We start from the raw sequence: 21,241 nt of genomic DNA, 5'->3' as shown, positions 1-21,241 counted from the left end.
TAAATATTAAATGAGTTGACGATGAGCCTTGTGGGGGGACATTTGTAAACAGCACACAGTGGGCCATAAGTATTCACAGGAAACCCACTGAGACATCATCACTTTCTGCCTCTTTCATAGCCTTGCAGGGTCAGTCCTAGGCGGGTGGCCAGGGAAGGCATTAGTGTGGGATAAACAGGAAACATCTTTGGTTCCTTTGTGTCCTAGGGAGTCATCCTCCTGGAAGGCTGTCGGTCAACCTGCTGTGAAGGGAGAGTTTCCCGAGAACTTTAAGAACCTTTCTCCTTTCAGAAAGTCACTCAAGAATGAGCTGCAGGAGAGCATGCCATCTCGGATGGGGATGTTGAACCATCAAGAGAGGGAACCCATGCGTTCATTGGCAACTGGATAAACCCCATGTGGGATGGCCATACAATGGAATGCTACTCCCCAATGTAAAAGAACAGGCCAGGATACAGACTGTAAAATGGATGGACCTCAAAAACATTATGCTGAGTTAAAGAAGCCAGACAGTATGTTAAAGACCTCATGATTCCATTCATGTAAATGACTCCATTTATATAAAATGTCTGGAAGAGGCAAACCTATAAAGACAGAAAGCAGATTAATGTTTGCCTATGGCTGGATGTGGGAACAGTAGCGATTAAATCAACACAAGAGTCCTTTTGGGGGTGACGAAACTATTCTAAAATTGGACTGTGGTGCTCTTTGTACAACTCTGAACTTTTTCTAGAAGTCATTGATGTGTACACCTAAATCGGGTGACTAACATGATATGTAAATTATAGCTCAATAGAGCTGTTGGGAATAAAGGAGAGAGAGAGAGAGAGAGAGAGAGAAAGAGAGAGAGAGAGAGAAAGAGAGAGAGAGAGAGGAGAGAATGCCGCCGGTAGAGTGTTGGCAGCCGGGGCAGGCAGTAGGAGCAGAAAACCAGAGTGCTGGCGGGAATGGGAGGCCAACAGTGCGGAGACCAGCAGGCAGAGAGGGCAGAGGCAACATGGGATACAGGTGTCACCAGAGGAAGGACAGGCCTGTGGGGAGGAGGCTCACAGAAGAAAGAATGTTCACTCAGGATTTGCAAGGAGGGCAGCACAGACTTGCAGTCGATGAGCGAACTGCCCGTCGGGCTGGAAGCCCTGTCGTGTCCATGAGCAGATGACCCCTAAGCAACACATGGATGAGTTGGGTGCTGGCTTGGTTACTCCCAGGCAGAGAGCAATGACTGTCTCCTGTGGGGGCAGGACTTGAAGTCAAAAGCAAACTTTTGTCTAAATAGTAAGTTTGTGACTGATTATAATTATTCTTAATTGAACTACGTAGTAAGACCGTCTATGCCCTTACCCATCTTGTGAAACCTGGTCATTCACAAATGATCCTTCTCATTTGCAAGTGACAATTAGAGGGCCCAAATGTGGTTTGGTTCTAAAGAGGAAATGCCTGAATCTGTTGTGCCCACGGCCAAGCCCACTGGTGCCCTTCAGGCCACATTCCCCATGTCATGGCCTACATTCTGCAGCCCCGCCCCCCACCCCAGTCAGGATAAACCAGCAAGGAGGGTTGGTGGTTGGCTGGGCATGGACTGAGCTGTGCCCAGTGGAAAATGCCCAAGTCCCGCTCTGGGGCACCTGAGCATGCTGGGTGAGTGTGTGTGGGGGATGGACAGCATGAAGACCACCCAACTCGTCCAGCCAGCTCTCGGCACTGGGGCATTTGCCTCTGAGACGCATCTTTCTTTATGACCTTGATAAACACCTATCAAACAGGTTTTCATTTCAAACACACCCATCTTGTGGTGGGCTGTTTTTTAGGCCTATGGGGAATTCTAAGGGAAATCCAACAGGAACACTGTGTTTCAGTTGTTTCCTGTCTAGGGGGAGATGAAGGATGTATACATGCGTCAGTGCAGAGTAAGGCAGAGGCAAATGCCACATGGGGACGTGGGTAAAACATTGAGAGCTCAGCGGAAGGAGGCGTTGCACCTGGTCGAGGAGATGGGGACAGGGTATTTAGGTTGGTGGTGAAAAATGAAAAGAACTCGAAGACGTGGGTGTCAGGGGGAGTAGTGAGGAGAGGGCATCTCCAGTAGAGGAGCTGGAGTGAGGGATGTGCCAGAGCAGACGGGCCGCTGCTGCAGCGTGAGGCGGGTGGAAGGAGGTAGAGATGGTGAGAGGCACCTGTGTCTCACACACCCTCAGTGGGTTCCTCAGAGCCTGGCGACATGACAGCCACAGTTCCCCAGATCTCCACGGGGCACATGGTCCATAGATGAGGTCCTGGCTTGAGCCTGTGTAACCCTGGACACAGCCAGGCCTGGGATTCTTAAGCGGCAAAAGAGGGCTCTAATATTGCTGTCTCGCTCTCTTTACAGCAGCGGCCCAGGCAAGGGAGATGCTGCTCCCAGGCATCTGGGATGGTGAACGAAGAGAACTGTGTTCTCTGCGGGTGGAAGCAGCCAGAGTGCAGAGCTGCCCGATGTCCTGCCCAGCAGTGGGTAAGGGGCCCACAGCCTGCAGCCCGCCTTTCTGATTCTCCAATGTGTGCCATCTCCTAATCTGACATCCACAGGCCAAGGGGCCATGCTGGGCACTGATGCCAACGCTGAGCCGCACCATGGGTATACCATCCATGTGGGCTTGGGGTGCGCGAGCCAGTAACATATATGTATGCTGGTGAAGAATGGGGGGAAGGGAACAAAAATCCCTGTCATCCCCTAAATGGGTCCTTCCAGAGAAACCACATATCTCCCCTCCTACCTTCTTTATGATTGAGATATCAGAGCTGCAAAGTTCTCAAGCAACCACTGGGACCCTTAGCATGGATGACGTGATGCAAGCTGGGGCTGGAATGGTTTCTAAAGAGAAGAGTTTCTGAAGTGCTTTGTAAGGCAATGGCAGTGGCAGCTGCTGGTTAACAGAGTTTGATTGACACTGGGAATTGCACATATTTTGAGTTAGGAACACTCATAACAATCAGGGAAGACTCAATCAGATGTCAAATCAGATATAAACATGAGATGCTGCCTCTGTCTACCCAGGGAGGCAGCCCTTCCCCAAATGCTCCAGACTCCAGATGCTCCAGGGAAGGGACAGGTGGGACAGAAGCCATGGGAAAGGCAGGGGTGAGGCAGAGGCGGTATGGGAATGGGGTTTGGGGATGGCAGGCGGCGGGGTAAGAAGGGGACAGGACAGCAGAACCAATCTGCAGGGGCACTGGCCAAGAGGTAGCCATCGGGACACACCAAATTCAGGGTCCTTTACTGTGGGTGGCGCCTGAACCTCAGGTGAAGAAGAGATTGCTCCCGGCTCTGCTCACTGTCTCCCTGCTGGACACGGGTGAGAACTCCTCAGGACTCTCAGAGTGGCCCAACCACTCTTTTCTGTTGATCCCCCTGCCCCCAAGGGCAGATACCAGGTTACTCTCCAGAGTCAGCTATGCCCTCAGGTCTCAAGTTCTAGCAGGTGCCAGGTGAGCTGCTCTGGGTTTGAGAGAAAGTCACATCCATTCAGGATCACAGGGGCCAGGTAGTTCTAATGAACACACAGGTTACTCTGCTGCCCCTACCCCAAAGCCTTAGCTCTATGTGGGGGAAGGAATCTTAACCCCCAAGGCTAGAAAAGCTTTGCCCTCCCTCTCCTTGGGCAGCCTGCTCAAAGAGAAGGGGAGAGCAAGCTCTTTGGGGCTCCTCCAGCTCCCTCACTGATCTGTGCTACTTAAGAACATGGCAGCTGAGCTCCCCTCTGTCTAGCCCTTAGCATCAGAGATTTCACGAACCGTCCCTCTATAGGTCACTCCTGCATCTCCTTGAGTTTCCCTGAAGAAGACACTTTTAATTGAATGGGTTGTTTTTGCTTTTTCCCTTATCCAGTCAGTGGGGTTTGGAGCTTGTCATTAAAACAGACTTTGCTAGAGATCTTAGTTGGAGCCTGGCTTTTCAGAAAGAATGCATCCCCTGACTCCATGTTGCTCAGCTTTACAAAGAGGCCTGTTGAAAGTAGGCCCCAGGGAATTCTGGGAGATGGCCATTTGGGCAGTGGGCCAGGCTTAGAGGCGTGGCCTTGGAATTGGGTGTCTCCCAGACTCATCAGGCAGATCTCTGCCTAGAAAGTGCTGATGCTGCTCACACACAGATTGGAAAATGCTCGGGCTCATTTAGGCAACAGACTGTTAATGGACAGTGAATATAATGCCTTATTTGCCACTCTGCCAGCCTTAGGGATTGACAAACCTAATTAAGTTCACTTAATGATTTTAAGTAGCTGACAAAAAGGTGTGTGCCTGCATGTGGACTGAGGGAATAGGAATGATTTGGAGAGAGGGCAAGACAATGGCTGGGCTGGGTAAAAGGCATTTGACAGATGGGCACCATGTCTCAGGTTCCTCTGTCAATCATCCAGTGGGCCTGGAAGGAGGGAGGCTCTGCATCCCTTCTTGCGGCTGGAGCTTATCTGGGCTCTGACTGCTTAGGATAGAGCTGGCAGATTCTGCTGAGGGAAACCACCTTCTCCAATTTCTCACTGCACAGTTGATTTGCTAGGCAAGTCTTCTAAAATGGTCTGTCACAAAGCTTGGTTCACAGTATGCATTTCTATTAGAATAATGTAGGTGATGAAAAAGCCTGCTGAGTCCTTCCTATTATCTGCATAATTGACTTCAGTTACCAGTTGAGGAGGAGGGGCCTATGGCCAGCTTTGGGTTCCCAAGACCAGTGCTGACTGGGATCTACATGGCCAGGGCTGGACACGTGCGCCCTGGCTCTAGGAATCTTTGGCTCCTGCGCCATAGAGTGGGGATGGCTGGACATTCAAGGCCAGACTCAGCAGCTGGGAGCACTCTGTCCCACTCTCAGGAGTACTTTACCATCTCCTGACTTGGTTTCCCTTCTGGGCTTAATGACACCAAGAGCAGTGAGAGAAAGTCAATTCAGAATGATTCCAGGGTGGCCAAGGACCACTGAGATTTTCCACAATGATTCAGGAAGCCCTTTGGGATGGAAGAGGGGAGAAAATGAATTTTCAGTCAGGCCAAGCAGAGCAAATGTGAAGAACCCCTCAGACTCTTCACCGGTCTCTGTCCCAGGCTCCTAGGCTTTGGCTGTGTGCTCACTGCCAGAGGCTGAGCCTAAGGATATCCTGTTCCCATACCTGCCCTGGCCCAGCAGGAGAAGTGCCTGTGCACAAAAATAGCTGCCCCACAAGCTGGAATGTGTCAGGTGCCCCAAGGAAAGAGAAGTAATGTACTTGGAGGTGGGGGAGGGATGTTCCTGTAGGAGTCACTGAGGGGAGATTATGTCCGGAAGCCCAGCAAAAGAAAAGAGAGCCCTGGCTGGTGTGGCTCAGTGGATTGAGCACTGGACTGCAAACTAAAGGGTCGCTGGTTCGATACCCAGTTGGAGAACATGCCTGGGTTGCAGGCGAGGTCTTCAGCTGGGGGTGTGCAAGAAGCAACCACACGTTGATGTTTCTCCCCCTTTCTTTCCCCTTCCCTTCCCCTCTCTTTAAAAGTAAATAAAATCTTAAAAATAAGAAAAAGCAGGAACCTCTTGGGAGTGTCATCTGACTTGTCTAGCTCTACAGGGAGACAGGAGCAGAGGCAAGATGGGAGCTCAGGCCTCTCATATCCCAGGCAAATTTTTCACTGTCCGTTGCAGGACTATCCAAATTCTTTAATCTCATTTAGTCTCTTACGTACTTCATAGTATTGGTGAAGTACAATAAGCCCCTTGGAGCAATTGGGGACCTGGGATCCGTCTAGAGCTAGAAAGTTCCTGTATCCATTTTTCTCAGAGAGACTGGGATATCTGCTCCGCCTTTGTCAGACACAGACATTTCCAACACTGGCCTCTTCCACTCCCCTCTGCTGCTGTGCTGGCCTCTGGCCTTAGAGGGCTGAGATGGTGCTAGAGATGGTGCCACTTCCCATGGGAAAAATACCCAGAAAAGGGGTCTTTTCTCCCCTGATAAAGGCATGTTTAAGTGGGTAAATTAACAGCCTTCTCTTTTTGGTGGAGGCTGAATTTCAAAGGTAGAGTGGAGTTAAGGCTGGGCTATGTATTTGGACTCTGAGCAAGCCATTGAAACTTGGTCAGTGCCACCTTTGTTTCAAAAAATCTGTCACATGGTTATTTTCATAGTGGACATTTTCTTTTTTTTTTTAACATGAGAGATTCCAGTGTATTGTTCTCATTTTATTTTATATTTTATTAGAAATCTGTGTTTCTCCAGGTAGTATTGTAAGTTACTTATCTCCCCCTCTGCCTTTGAGCAAAGATTATTTGTGAGCAAAGATTATTTGAGCATTTAATATGAGTCAGGCACTGTGTCTACTGCTGGAAGTATAGAGATGCATAACACATGGATCTTGACCTTGAGGAATTTGGACAGATTTGTAATTCACATTATTCATTCACTAGGGGATTTCTAAAGTCCTTTTTGTTCTTTCCTCATAGAACTACAATCTACAGGACCTGGGAAAATACTGAATCTGAGCAGTGAGAGAGAAGAAATCAAGAAAGACTCTGAAGAACTGAACACCTAGGAGAATGGCAGAGCAATGGACAGAAGAATCACTCGGGAACAGGTGTGGTGGTGGGGGCTGTGTTTGAGGTGTGGGTGGGATGCCAATCAGGCAGCTGGAAACCCCGGTTGGAGACTCAGGTGGAAATAAAGACTGAATTATCCACATGGAGGTGAGGAAGAAAGTCATGAGCACCAATGAGGTTCTTGGAGAATAGAGAATAGCGCATAGAGAAATGGATTTGGCTTTGCTTCAAGTATCAGCAGCCCAGTTATCCCTTAAATTCTAAACTTCATGCCTGAGGAGAGAAGGGGCTGAGAACACAGTGCTACGTTTTCTGAGGCACTAAGAGTTATGAAAAACATACGCATCTGTTGACTTGTAAACTGAGCTGTGGGTCTCACCAAGACAATTTCGAGCAGATCTGAATACTCCTTTATTCAAAAGGGGCTCACTTATTGCCATACTGAGTGACTACTCCTTAAACCAGGCTCATGGGCTGGATCTGTCTCAGTGCTTTGCACTCTTGATTGTAAAATCTTAGCAATCAAAAGCAACAACTTGTCCCAAATGTCACAGTAAATCAGTGTTAGAAATAGGATTTAAAGCTCAGAACTGCTAATCTACTCCTTGCTCCAATGATCTGAAGTATTTTCTGAGAAAGAAACAAGGCCAGATCCTTCCGGAGTTATGAGCATGTGATTTGTGTACACCCACGCCTTGTTGCACATTGCACTGCTGAGCCATTGCAGCCACCCCCACCCCCCACCCCCACCTCTGCCCTTCAGAGGGCCACGCCAAGGCTGTCCTGGGCTACAGCGCCACTTGGAAGGCAGCAGCAGAAGGGACCTCTTCTCCTCCAGTTCCTCTTCCCCCTTTCTGAGCTCCCTTTGGAGGCTCAAATTATTTCACATTTGGTCCCTCACAAGAGCCTCCAACAGAGCCTCTGTGCTCTGGTTTCTGATCCCCCAGCCAGTCTCTGTGCTCAGGGGCTCTCTGTTCCCCACAGCTCATAGTTGAAAACACATGGCCCAGCATCTACATCCACCGTCTCTCAAGGAGAGTGTTTAGGACTCTCTGGAACAACCTAATAGAACCCACGTAAGACAGTCCTGTCTCTGAGCCTCTGCTCACCCTGATAGCCTTCTTCGGAATGCCCTGTGCCATTTGCATTTCCCTAAGACCTAAATTTTCCTTGACTTCCATCTTACAATGACCCCATTTTCTTCATGACAACTGCCCCTGACACACAGAGGTCGCTGTGCCATTTGAGCACTGGCCATGTTCCGTGGGACTCTGCACAGCATCTCCTTGTGTTACTGTCTGCCTCTCAATGTGTGTGCTTTGTGTCCCCCTCCGTTGTGCAGGCCCTGTGACCCAGCGAGAGGCTGGGTCACACAGCCCTTTTCACCTTCTTCACTTGCTGGGGGCTTAGTATATGTGTGCCAACAGTGTGACAGCTCATACTTCTCCAGTTGCTTAAGGCCCTGTCTTGTCTACAAGATAGCTGAATTTGACTTCCAAATGTGGTCAAACATCAAAATTACCTAGGGGACTTTTAAAATACACATACTCCTGGTCCCGTGTGTAAGCTACTGAATTAGAATCTCTGTGTATGGGGCCCAGAGCCCAAGACTTATCAATGCATAGAGTCGCTAAATAAGGAATCAGTACTCTCAAAGGACTGACTCTGCCTAATGATAACAACCCGGTTGAGGTCCTTGGCCCCTGCAGCTTCAGGAAGGGACATGTGCTGCCACAGCTGGTTAGGGGCAGAGCACCTTCTGTTCTCCTCACCCACTGTGAGGAAGACTCCGGAAGGGCTGGGTTTTGCCTGCGTACATAGATGGAGGGCAGCCAGACTGACCTCAGGAGGGATAGCACCACCCTGAGAACTTCCCTTCCCCCTACCCCACCCCCATCTCTGATTGTGGGGCTGCTCCCAAGTGAGTCCCAGATGTGTAGCTATTGCTAGTGAGGGAATGAATAAATGTAGGCTCACCCAAGACAACAGTCATTGCTCTCTTCTTCTGTTGGCGTGGGTACATCTGGCAGAAGGAGAGCCCAAGACTGTACCAAGAGAGGGGCCTATCTGGAAACGAGGAGTCCCGACTGTTTTCATGCTGTCTTGCTTCCTGTGCCTCCATCCTCTCCAGCCCTACTGCCCTGTGGTGAGACAGTCTTTCCCTCTAACTTCCTCTAACAGGTGACATTCCCAGGGGGCTGGGCTGCACCGCTTGTCTGGGTACCACGTAGGCTGGTAAGTAGCGGCTAGATAAATAACTACCTAATACCGGGATGATTTTTGAGGTCAGTACCATTTCTCACTTGAGCATCTTCACAAGCTACTTTCTAGTGAAGGGAAAGGAGGCAGAAACAGGACCCCGAAGGAGGAGGGGTCTCTTTGTTTAATTACCTGTAGGTCATTGATTTAACCCCTCTGTGCTTCAGCCTTCTTTCCGGAAAATGGGGGATGATGCCCGCCCTGACTACCCAGAAGTTGGGGACAGAGTGGGCGCCTCGTATTGCGAAGGAGTAAAGCGCTAGGAAAGAGGCACGTGGCTGCTGAGCGCAGGACAACATGGCTGCAGGGTGTGCAGAGGTTCAGGGGCTGCTGTGATAGTCAGGGGGTGCTGCTAGTGTGACATCCACTCCTCCTAAGGTATCTCTCCTTCCTGGGGAAGGATGGGGCGTGAAGGCAAAGCAGTGGCTAATGGAAACTTGTGGGGTAGGGCAGGCAGGCAGAAGGTGAGGACCACAGGCAAGGCCTGACCCTCTGCTGGCTTCTCCCAGGGACAGCGTAGCCACCGTATGGCCTGGATTTTCTGTGTCAGTCCTTACGGTAGTGAACTTGATTTTCTACTAAGGGTGATTAGTCAATGTATAACTAAATGTATTTTATTTTTGTGCTTTTGTTTGCACATTAATATATTGGCAAATGGAAAATGTCCATCAGAACCTATGCTCTCATTTTGGAGTGGAGATGGTCAAAAGCATGCTAGGATGGTGACTTGACTAGGCATGTGGGGAGGGGACCACTCTGCCCTGGAAGGAGCAGGGGAGAATGTTCCTGGGGTGCCCGCTGGGGGGTGTGGGAGAAGGGGGGCAGGTAGGGTGGGGCTGGTCAGGGAGCAGTCTTCAGCAAGAGTAGGTGGTAAGGAGTTAAGATGATGGATTTAAGGGGATGGATAAGCAACGGAAAAGGCTAACTCAAAATGAATAAGAGGTGTGGCCTAGAATAATCCAAAACCAAAATATTTTGTTAACAACAACGGCTACGATTTATCAAGCTGCCTACTATGTGCCAAACACTGTGCGTTCATTTCCTCAGGCGTCCAGAGGAAGCAGACTAGCCTAAAGGGTAAGGGAAAGTTATTTTACCTCTTTAGATCTCAGATTCCTTTTATAAAAAAAAGAATTATAGTATCTACCCCAAGGGGGTGGTTTTAAGAACGAAATGAGATAATGCATGTTGAGTACCTGTCACAGTACCTGGCATGTAGTAAGTTCTCAACAAGTGCTAGCACTAGTCTTCACTAGATAGAATTCTTCCCAGGGCACTATGAGAAAGCTGTGATTCAGTTTACAAAAATTTGAATTAAACACATTTTTTTTTTTTTCAGAGATGTGTATAGACCTGTAAACTATGGGTCATTGGAAATATCTGGTTTTCCATTCACTGGGATTTACTAGGTCATGATGAAAATGCCCCTCTAATGCCTTTCTCATCACAGAAAGATGCCCCGCAAAGGGAGAGTATTGTTCGTGACAGCACCCACATAAAATGGGGATTCTGTGCATGAGACACAAGAATGGGACAGGAGACGCAAGAATGGGACAGGAGAAAGATCTTGGCCCTGTGGAGTTTCTGGTCTAAGTACATGAACATAATTCTGCATTTCACCAATCCCATTTGAACGATGCATTTGTGAAACATGCCACTTGTTGTTTAGGGCAAAGGATGCAAATGGAATAGAAAATCTAAATATCTCCAGAGGGGACATTTTTTCTTATTAGACTCTGTAAATAATGCACAGCTAAAAGCCTGTAGTAATAATGCTGGGGAACAGCCCGCACACATGTGATAGGTGATGTGCTTTCTATTTGGCTGTACGATTGCAGTGATTTGTGGGACATGATTTGATCCATGGTGTTTCCAAATCCATCTTGTAATGAGTTGAACTTAGCATCTGCTTCTGCTCTGTAAGCATGTCAAAGTTTAGAATGGTATGGGCTTCGTTTAGTAAGATATATGATTATAAATAGGAAAACTTAGGATATATCCCTGCAACAGACTGACACTTAGAATAAAGGGAACTTGCCTTTTTCCACTCTGAGAAAAGGAATAAATGAATTCCAACAGAAAGAGTGGCAGCTGAATGGGAGGGGAGATGACAAAGCAGGGAGAAAAGGAAGAGAGCTAGTTATCTGAGGTGAATATAAAGCAATGTGATAAGGTTTAAGCACATCAAGCCAATATTCAAATTAGTGCTGTCCTTCAGAATGACCTTGAGAGCACGTATTTGTATTCCAGGGATATTGCCACTGCTCGAACATCTCGGGCACTGCTCTTGGAGATTTTTCTTGTCACCCTTTATAGTTTGGTTGTACAGTTAATATCATTTCATAACGATGACAGACTATGACATTATTTCTATCACTTTGCTGTTTGTAAATGGACAGAAGAAATATCATTCCATGGCTCAGTGTCTCCCTGTCATCAGCTTTCATATAGCTAGGGCATATTCTCTGAGTCTTTGCAGAAGGACTACTGTGTGGTGGCATCAGTCTGAATATAGCTCTTTGCTCTCAAGTGTTCAGCCCTAGATCTGCCTACTCACAAGGGCCAGGACACACAGTTAAGATCACAGTCTCTCATGTAAAGAGATTCTGACAGGACAGTGACCAGAGGCAAAGGAAGCATAGGTACCAGGCAAAGCTCTAAGGAGAAATTCTTGTCCTAAGAGTAACAAATGATATTTAGGGGAAGAGGGTGCTTATGGGACACAGGTGTTGTGCTGACATACACACAACACTTTGCAGTAGTATTTATTATAATGTGATTTTATGTTTTGTTAGGCACGGGTTGAACAGAGGAGGGATGTTAGATGAATTTCAACAAGTGAAATTCTGTTAATTCAGCTAGAATTTGGAAATATGTGCAATTTCCCTCACTTCATTCTGTCAACACATATTTATTAGGCATACTATGTGTTATTAATATTCAGGAAATGGTGATATTGAAGACAGGTCTAATTTCTCCCTTGTTGGTATATATTTAGATATTGAAAAAAAATAAAACAGATAGTGAAGTATGACAAGTTACTATAGGGTCATGAGAATATATTGTAGATTTGCTATATAGTCTAGTGGTCTAGGAAGGCTTCTTTGTTTGATTCATTTATTTATTTATTTAGGAAGCCTTCTTTAAAAAGTGAAGGAAGAGTTGTAGCTAAGGCGATGCAAGGTGTAAGAAGAACATTTTTCAGGTGAAGAGAAAGGCAGGTACAAAAGCCCGGAAGCAAGAACTTAGCACGGTACAATGGAGTGGAAAGAAGTTCAGTGTGGTTCCCAGGTAGAATAATTGAGGAAGAATGATATAAAAAGGGGTTGGTGAAGTTAATATTGGGCAGATAACACATGGGCCTAACTAAGGACTTTATTAAAGGGGTTTGAAAGGCACCCTATAAACCACATGAAACCATTGAAGGGTTTTTAAAACAGGGAAATGATTAGCTTTAAATTTCATCAAGTAATGGGCGGTGAACAAAATGGAGGCAAGGAGACAAGTTGGGGGGTCACCGCCACATTGAGGCGAAAGGATAATGGCTTCAGCTAGTCTCGTATTTTGCCCAGGGGCTATGACCAGTGTCTGGAGTCTGGAAGCTCTTTAGGGCTAACCTGTAACCCTGATAAAGTGGCTTTAACGAACTTTCTGGTGTGTGGTAGTTGGGGCACCTGTGAGCACAGATGATTTGGGACAGTATAGGGACCAAAGTTCTTGCCTCTTCTAGGTCCATGGTTGGGGAGCTGTCCAGGAGTTGGTGCTGATGAACTGAAGCCAGGACTTGCTTAAGGAAGCTTCATGGGATGTGAACAGGTGGTGCAAGGTGCTAACACCTGCCTCAGGATCAGGAGGAAGAGAGTTGTTGGTCTTTCTTTGTCTTTTATCTATTTCCTTTTTCTCATTCCCTTATTAATTTCTTTCTTCTATCTTCTCCCTCCTCCCATTTTCATTTTCTGGTAATCTGGGCAGCTATAGCTCACTTTCTCTGGAAGAAAGAGGAAAGACTGCGCCTCTTGGTTTTCTCCCATCAGAGACTTACCATTATAAGGAATCTACAGAGCACTTGATGACAGCAAATTCATAAGAACCCTCATTCCATCTTAGGGTTGGATGACTGGTTATTATTGCTAAATTGGCCATCCCGGCCTCTTCTGAGGCAGTAGGTGGGGAGATGATGATGATGATGATGATGAATTATTGACTGAGCATTTCCTGCAGGCCAGGCAGTTCCCCAAGTACCTTCCTTCCCCAAGCCCCTAAGAGGTAGATGCTGCTATTGCTGTTTTATAGAACATGGTTTGACTTGGAAGATCAGTGATTGTGATTTGTGCTATTTATGCAGTAAATCATCTGAGGTCACGTAACTGAGGGATGAGAGCAGAGGACATGGGAAATAAAATTCATTGATATCTACTATATATGGATGCTTTTGATAGTCCTTTTATTTAGTCTTATAACAATCCTATGTTATTATACTCATTTATAGATGTAAAACTGAGGCCAAGAGCGGTTCACTAAGTGGCTGAGACAGTTTCTAAACTAGGGATTTTCTGATTCTAAAGCCCCTGCTCGTATCCACAGTGCTTTTTTCATTTTCTGGGCCAGTTGCATCTACATCTAGTTGCACTGTAGCAAGTAGGAGCCCCTTGCCTCATCCTCCTGTAGTCCCACTTGCCTCTGGGCCTTGATGTTTCCCACATTGTCTCCAGCTCTGGGCTAGGAGTATGTGGGGGGCGGGGGCAACTTCCCACATCAAAGCATGTCAGTGGGGCGCAGGCTCCTTGAGAATGGGGCACTGACGTGTGCTGTAATCGCACACTTGTTAGGTCATGAGGCATCATCAAATCAAGCTGGCCTTTGTCTGAATCCCCACTGGGGAGTTTGGGCTCATCAATACTGGACATGTCAGTCTGGTAAACAGCCCTGAACAGGGAGGAGGGAGGCTGAGAACAAAGTCTCCTTTCAACAAAGCTCTGGTGTATGGGAGTGAACAGAGTCAACATCTTACTTGCTGTAAATCCCCTGGAGTGGCTATGAAAGAGAGGGGACTTGCTGGATTGAGGAGGAAAATCCCTTTGATTCATCTGAATTAATTTAGCATCTCCCCGTAGGGAAGGCTCTGGCATTGCCCTCCTGATCTCTATGCCCTGCACAGAGCCCCCACAATCCCAAAGGGCAGAAGACTAGTGGGTGGGGGAGAGTGCCCACACTGCCCCTTCTTTTGCTTTAATTAAATCCATTCATCCTGGGCACATTGAGCCTTGGGATGTCCGAAGGCTTTGATCTTTAACCTACAGACATGGAAGGAGCGGGAAGCTAGTGCTCAGAGTCGGGGCAATGGCTTCTTCCTCTGACAGCACAGCTTGGAATATGAGCTCCTGCAAATAGCAGACCATGTGAACTTTGGGGGCAGAATCTGAGACTCAGTCGTATATTTACAAACCATCCTCTGCTTTGCTGTAAGCCTTCTTCCCTCGTTTTTTGAAGGTGGATCTACCAGGATAGCAATTTAAATGTATTTTGGGAGTCTAATGCAGAGGCTGCTCTGGGGTGTGGGGTTTGATATTTACCCTATTAAAGATGGCTTTTACCTTTCCAGATCCATTCATCTGTCCCCTTTATAGAAATAACACCCTGTCCCTTTTCAGTCTGGAACAGACCAGCACCAACCTAGCATTCACTATGACGCACCAGAGTGTCACGTGAGTGGCGGTGTTGGGCCATCTTTGCTCAAGCACCGCTTGCTCCAGGCCAACTGCAGGTGGCAGTCTGGTGCCATCCCGGGGAGACAAGTGGCAGCTGAACTCAGCGGTTACTGCTCCATTTCAGAGCCACATGGAGTTAAGGATCTTCTAGTCTAACCCTCTCAGTTTAAGGATGAAGAAACTGAGACCCGGAGAAGTTCAAGCTCACAAAGGTCATTAGTGATAGACTCTAATTAGCCGGCAAGGCCTATGGTGGAAGCGCTCCTGTCTACTGAAGAATTTGCCATTCACCTCACCCACCCGCCTCAGGGACCTGACCCCATGGAGCCCTTGACTCAGATGGACCTGAGCGCCAGTCCTCACTCTGATGCCAGCCTGCTGGTGCTTCACCTCTTTGGTTCTCAGTTTCTCCCCTGGTGAAAAGGGCAGGAGTGGGGAACGTGATGGGGCCTGTTGTCCCTGCGTGGCAGGTTTTGTTGTTGTTAGTTAAGGAATAAGTAGTCAAATGGAAAAGTAAAGAAAATCCATTAAATGAGAGAAACTGTATACATATAAAGCCTGATTATTATTTGGGAGTGACATGAGTTGTACATTTTTCCTTCCTGCAGACATTAGAGGCAGCCAGTCAGGCCAGGTCAGAGGTGTGGGAGGAGAATGCTCATTAGCACTGACATCCCTCAGAGAAACGTGGTACTCTCTGTAAGGCTGCAGAAGGTGTGTGTGCGCGCGCGGGTGTGTGTACACGCATATGTGCACATCTGGATGTGTGTCTTGGGTAGAGAGGACGGGGGAGGGAAGACACAACCCCCTTCTGCATTCTGGCTGATAGAGGCAAAGGGAGCAGCGGGGCTGGGGGGAGGCCCACCTGTCAGCCACATCGAGGAGGGGCAGCACCGTCCACTGCCACAGGCTCAAGCCCTCGTTGGCGGCAATGTGCCAGAGCATCCTGCTTTGTTCCTTCCCGGTTTTGTTCTCCACCAGCACCAAGGAGACGTTTCCCCGAAAGACCCCACGGATGAGCCAGGCCATTCGGAGCTGCAAGGGAGAGAAGAGCCAGAGGACATGATGTTGCAAGGAGACTTTAGGTCCCCTTTCTGAAATTCTCACCCCTGAAGGATTTTTCTGGCGATGTAGCTGAGGTCTGCCCAGTGAGGAGAGCTGGATGCCCAGGGCCTGATCTTGCTCCCTGCCCCCCAAAGGGCTTTAAGTTAGGCTCAGTGGGCAGGGGTGACCAGTGGGCAGTTTTTGAACTTTGTTCAGGTTGATGTCATCATGCTAAATTTCACAAGATTCTGCCTCTGAGGTGACAGCAAGATCAATGGGGGCATTAAATGAACTTCCTGAAGAGGACCCAAACATTCTTGTCTGTGGCCCCAACTCACTTTGTGACCTTGGGCAAGTAATTTTGTGACTCAATTTCTTTTAGTGATGTCGGTATCATAGATCTTTTAGTTTATTCCCCAATGATGCTCATAATTTTATTTAAAGGGTACCACATCATGTGTTAGCTACTTCAAGACCCTGTGACTTGATACCTGGGGCCATTGGGACACAAAGGTGAGACAAAAATCTATATATATTAAAATCTTTTAATATGGTTTTCTTTCAGAATGTGAATGTCCACTTTGCCAAAAGAAAGAGACAACCACATATAGTCAGTATGTATTTATTAAAGATTTCTATGGCATCATTCCTTAGACATATGAAAGTAAAATTTAGCTAATATTTCGAAGAAATCTTAAGTTATCGTCATGCCCAGAGGCAGCGCACCCTACAAACAAGGTCTCTGATCTTTGTGTTTAAAGCAATAGAGGTGGCATGTTTGATAGAAACAATCTATAAACAACATTTAAAAGTTAGGACGACTACAGCAGAAGATGCCCAGAACAGTCCTGTTCAGATCCTACAATGAAAAATAGCTATTGTAGAAAGCAAGGTAAATATGTCCTATGCAAGTTGGAATTCTCATCAGCTATGCTGCCCCCTTTTCTCTGATGCTCGTTGTTTGAAGGCATTCTTTTTTGTAGATCACTGATGTTAATGCTCTGTTTCCCAGTCCCTGAGCTCATGGTTGTCTCAAAGTTTGATCAGAAGGATTACTTGCCATGAGGTACTCGGGCTGAAGACTTTCCCTGTGTTGCATACGGTCCCTTCAACCAAGCAGGCCACACCCGGCATCTGGGTGCCCAAGGGCTGTTCTACTGAGACCTCAAGTCAGGTAAGCCTGGTCTATGACTTTTACCTCTTCATTTACACCTTTTCCATTTCCCCAAATGCATGTAGCAAATTGTTTCTCCACTGAGACCTCCCAGGGTCATTTAGCAAAACTGTTAATTTTTTTCTGGCCCCACTTGGCTTTCCTGTGCAATCTGGACGCAATGACTGGAAATTTTAATCCTCACCTTGCAAACCCTCTCAGCCCTCAGCCCACGCCCTGCTGTGCCCAGCTAGAGATAATGCTTGCCACATGCTTTCTCTCCTTTTGCTTCTTGGCCACGGAATGTTGCTAATCTGGACTTCTGTGAAAGCAGACTGTTAGACCTCCATGCCCTGGATGGTTGGTGGTACTTATTCACCCACCGTTGGTTTCTGCAGATGATTTCTAAACACACATAGCACAATGGGTGTTTCAAACTCTTCCTCAAACGCCGATGCTGTCCCCTCTTGGTCCTCAGCCCCCAGCTCATTATTCTGATCTCCACTTTACTGATAAAATGTAGCATTTCAGGTGGATCTCCTTCAGCCTCTTCTCCAACCCCCCCACCCCCCAGAGTGTCTCTTCCTTTCCTGTCCTAGAGGAAGGTGCATCATTTCACCTGCCCTGGTCCATGTTCTCTCAGTTCTTCCTCTTCCTCCCTCTAGCACCTTCAGAGTCTCTCTGACTTCTTGCTTCTCTGTTTACAAATAAGAGAAGCTTTCACTCATCCTGGAAAATATCCTTTATTTGAGCCTGCTAGCTCCTCCGGCTGGCAACCTGTTTATGTACCTCTGTTCAGATGCTAACACGTTGGATTACTGGTATGTAACTGCTGCTTCTATTTCCTTGTCGCCCAGTTTCTCTAATTTTTATCCTCATTACTCCAGCAGAGTCCTTTCTAACTTACTCTGTGTGCTTTTCCCATGGCCTCCTGGGGTGCCTTTCTCTCTCCACCCTTTCTCCTTTCTATCTGTGTATCTGTCACATTGTCCTGGTTATCATCACCATCTGCGATTCTTCAGTGGTTTCTAACTCCCTGTGAGTTACTATCAAGGCATTCACATTCCTCTATTATCTAAGCACACCAACTTTTTGTTTTCTTAATGAATATTTATCGAGGATTTATGTGGAGCCTCATGTACCCTCCATTCTAGAACAGTCTGAGAGCTCTAGAGTTAGAGAGGTCTGGATCTAAAACAAGTTCTTGCCACTTCGGTCATTTGGAAGCTCCGTTCTCTATTCTCTAAGGTGGGAATAGGTTTATCTACCTTAGAGTGTTATCATGGCACTTAGATAATAAATAATGTAACAAAATGTTGACAAGGAATTTTGGCCGAAGCACTGAGACACTAGGCACTACATTTCAAAGGAAGCCTAAGAGCACAATGATACAGAACGTTCAAGAGAGGTGGATAAAGGCAGGTCACATAATTCCTACTCCCTCATCCAAACTTTAGACATAAACAGTTGGTGGCCGATTATTGGGAATGCGCTTTGCTATATATTCATCACCTCATCCTTCTCCTAAGAAGGATCCCTCTGCGTCCCAAGTCAAGAGAGAGTGGTTTTGATGATACTGCCCAGAGCAACTGAGAGTGAGCCCCTGCAGTTTGGGGGACACAGTGGACTAGTGTCTGTCTCCTGCCTGGGAAACCTTAAGTATAACAGGGGGGCTGGTTAGCTGCTCTGATGGCAGAGCAGAGGAGAAGGGGTGCCACTGGGTGGCCTGACTGCTGAGCTGTCTCCGTTTTCCTGCACTATATATTTTAGGCCACACCATCTGGGTGACGATGGTGCAAGGAATGGCTTCCTTAGCTTTTGCAGAGCCTTGACAGGATCCCTCTTGGTATGATCATGCCTTCAGTCAACAGATATTTACTGCAGAGCTGTTCTTCCCCGACCCTCATGGTGCATATCTTATAGCCGGGAGGTCTGAATTTAAATAACGAAAGGAGAAGCAATAAAAGCCACTTGAAAGTGAAGACAGAAGAGATGCAAGAGAGTCAAGATACTTGACAAACAGGCAGGACTTGGGTCAAGACAGCCACTTGACCCAACCGTTCGGCACTATGGATAAATAGGGAAATAAAACATTTGACTTTCCTTTCATCTTATAATACTATCACCTGTGTTTATAGCAGAAAACGTATCTACAGGCAAACTGAAGACGAGGAGCGCATTGTTCGCGACCCAGCAGTCATGCTCTAGAAACAGATGCAAAGCATTTGGGATAAGGTTGCACACTGGCAGCCGGTGAGTGGCCAGCGAAGTTTGTCTTTTGGTCGTTTTTTTTTTTTTCATCCGCTGAATGTGTGGGAAGGTGATGCGTCCAGGCAGATGTCATTCTTCCTCAAGATTACAAGCAGTCTTTCAGTTGGCACACTTCTCCCCCGAAGTTATCCCCAGTCACTCCAGATTCTGCCTCGAAGGGTCAGTCAGTACTTTGCTATGCAGAGCGTGGTTGTCAGGCTGGGGTTATTGGTGTTTCCTGGACACTCAACAGAGATGCAGAGTCTCTGGCTTGATCCCAGACCCGTTACATCAGAATCTGCAGAGAAGCATGGAGCAATACAGCAGCTTCTGGGGCCCTGCTTCCTTTCTAGAATGCACTGGAAGTTACTCCCTTTTGTACCAACATCCATTCTCTGGTGATCTGTCTACCCTTATTTTCTTCTCTAGTGGCAATGGGATAATTTGGAGGTTAGGCTCCAAGGCCAAAGTGAATTAACCGTGTGACTTTAAGCAAACCACTCACCCTTTCTGAACTTCTGTTTTCTTATAGACAAACTTGGGATAATAACCATACCTCCCCTGCCTGCCTTAAAATGTGGTTCTGAAGGGGGAGGGAGGCGAAGAATGTGGCAGCAGAGCTCACGTTGCATGAAATGGATAAACTGGTGGTTTTCAACCTGGGCTGAAAATTAGAATCCCTTGCGGAGTTTTCAAGATGACCCATGTCTGAGATCCCAGAGATTCTGATTTAATTGGCCTTGGGTAGGGCTCGGGCATCAGCAGTTTTTCAGATCTCTCCAGGTGATTCTAAAGTGCAGCCTGAGTTGAGACCACTGGGGAAATGGGCTAGGTAGAGCAGGAAGTAGCCTGGCCTTCTCAGTGAGGGTCCATCATCTTGGACTTCGAGTAAGAGGCAATTCTTAATAACTAAAAATGTGGCTTAAAATGTGCCCACCATAGCCAGGGTGTAGGAGTGTTTTCCTGCAGTGGGGAGGATATGACCCTCATCAGAAGGCCTTTATGTGGCTCTGACATTGCCCCCGGGCAAAGAATGAGAACAACCCAGAGAGTAAGAGATCCTGGAGCTGGGGGTTATCACGGACGACCTGAGAATGCAAATGGGACCAGAACAGCCCTCTTGGACCTATCATGTATGGTTCTCACCAGTTTCTTAATTAGAAGAACTAAAGGACTGATTGATATCAATTCTTACTGAATATCCCTTATTAATTACTTGTATCTAAATGAAGAGAACACCTATCTGTGGTTCCCAGGGCAGATCACCGGCTCAAGTCCCTCTCAAAGACTTTCATTTTCCCAGGTTAAAGAATCCCTTGATATCATGATGTGTAGGTACCCATGCCAGGTAGACCTGGCTTGATATCGAGGGTCCCCGTTCAGGTGCCCAGAGCGGCCAAAAACACCCTAGCAACTTGATCTTAACAAGATCAATTTCTATCTGCGTGGCTTATAGGATAAAGTAATTGACTGTTTATTGACTACTGGAGAGCTGTGCAAGGTACTTGCATGTATGCTGTCTCATTTTATATTCACGAGTGTAAGTATTACCACATTCATCTTCCAGATGTGGAATCTGAAGCTTAGATAGGTAAAGTCAGTCACCTGCGGTCACTAAGTTCATATGCTGCAGACCTGGATTCCTCACTATATTCTATATTTTTTCTACCATATCCATTGCGGTACATACCTGTAAGACATTGTAGTAATACGTACTTAAATCTTTGGGGTGTATTGTGAAGGTTTTCTAGATCCTTGTTGCTCTAAGTGTGGTCTGTGGATCAGCAGTGTGGGCATGACCTGGGAGCTTATCGGAAATGCAGGATCTCAGGCCCCACCCTTGTTATATTTTAACAAGATCTTCTCCCAGAAATACCTTCACATCGGGGGAATCAGGGAGATAATGGATTTTAAGTTATTTATAACCACTGTCTCTGCCAAACAATTAAGAGTCATATATGTGCATGTATATGTGTGTGTATATAATATATCTCAAGAGTATTCACACAAATATGGGAAATCTCATGTAAATCCTAAATAATAGTTATGAGAAATTATACTTGCTGGGGCCTGTAGCAATAACATTTTTGATCCTTCTGGACATGCCCTAATGGATTTAGGTTATAAATGACAACTTTTCGCTAATAAACTCTTTTATATGGAGACAAGGGAAAAGCGACAATGCCAGGAGCACAACCCCCACAATTTTCTCTCTGGCTCCAGCCAGCCCTTTCACAGGGGCCCTTTCCCCTCCCTCTCACTAGGGCCTGATAGACTTTCCAATTATGT

The 21,241-nt window shown here is 46.9% G+C and overlaps 1 protein-coding gene and 1 long non-coding RNA gene across 2 annotated transcripts in view; one reads left to right on the top strand and one right to left on the bottom strand.

Moving 5' to 3' along the window:
* ALK (ALK receptor tyrosine kinase) overlaps positions 1 to 21,241 on the bottom strand; it is a 641,155-nt gene that overhangs the window by 68,453 nt on the left and 551,461 nt on the right. The window contains exon 9 of the mRNA XM_090280984.1: positions 15,371 to 15,540. Coding sequence (XP_090137110.1) covers positions 15,371 to 15,540 — 170 coding nt within the window. The remainder of the gene's footprint in view (positions 1 to 15,370; positions 15,541 to 21,241) is intronic.
* LOC150005695 (uncharacterized) overlaps positions 1 to 21,241 on the top strand; it is a 109,938-nt gene that overhangs the window by 71,632 nt on the left and 17,065 nt on the right. The window contains exons 2-3 of the long non-coding RNA XR_016511891.1: positions 6,446 to 6,576; positions 16,562 to 16,723. This is a non-coding gene — a long non-coding RNA (uncharacterized LOC150005695). The remainder of the gene's footprint in view (positions 1 to 6,445; positions 6,577 to 16,561; positions 16,724 to 21,241) is intronic.

Source organism: Furipterus horrens, unplaced genomic scaffold (assembly GCF_987537825.1).
Source record: "Furipterus horrens unplaced genomic scaffold, mFurHor1.1.pri manual_scaffold_6, whole genome shotgun sequence".
NCBI classification, from domain to species: Eukaryota; Metazoa; Chordata; class Mammalia; order Chiroptera; family Furipteridae; genus Furipterus; species Furipterus horrens.
This window is presented reverse-complemented; position numbering and strand designations above follow the sequence as displayed.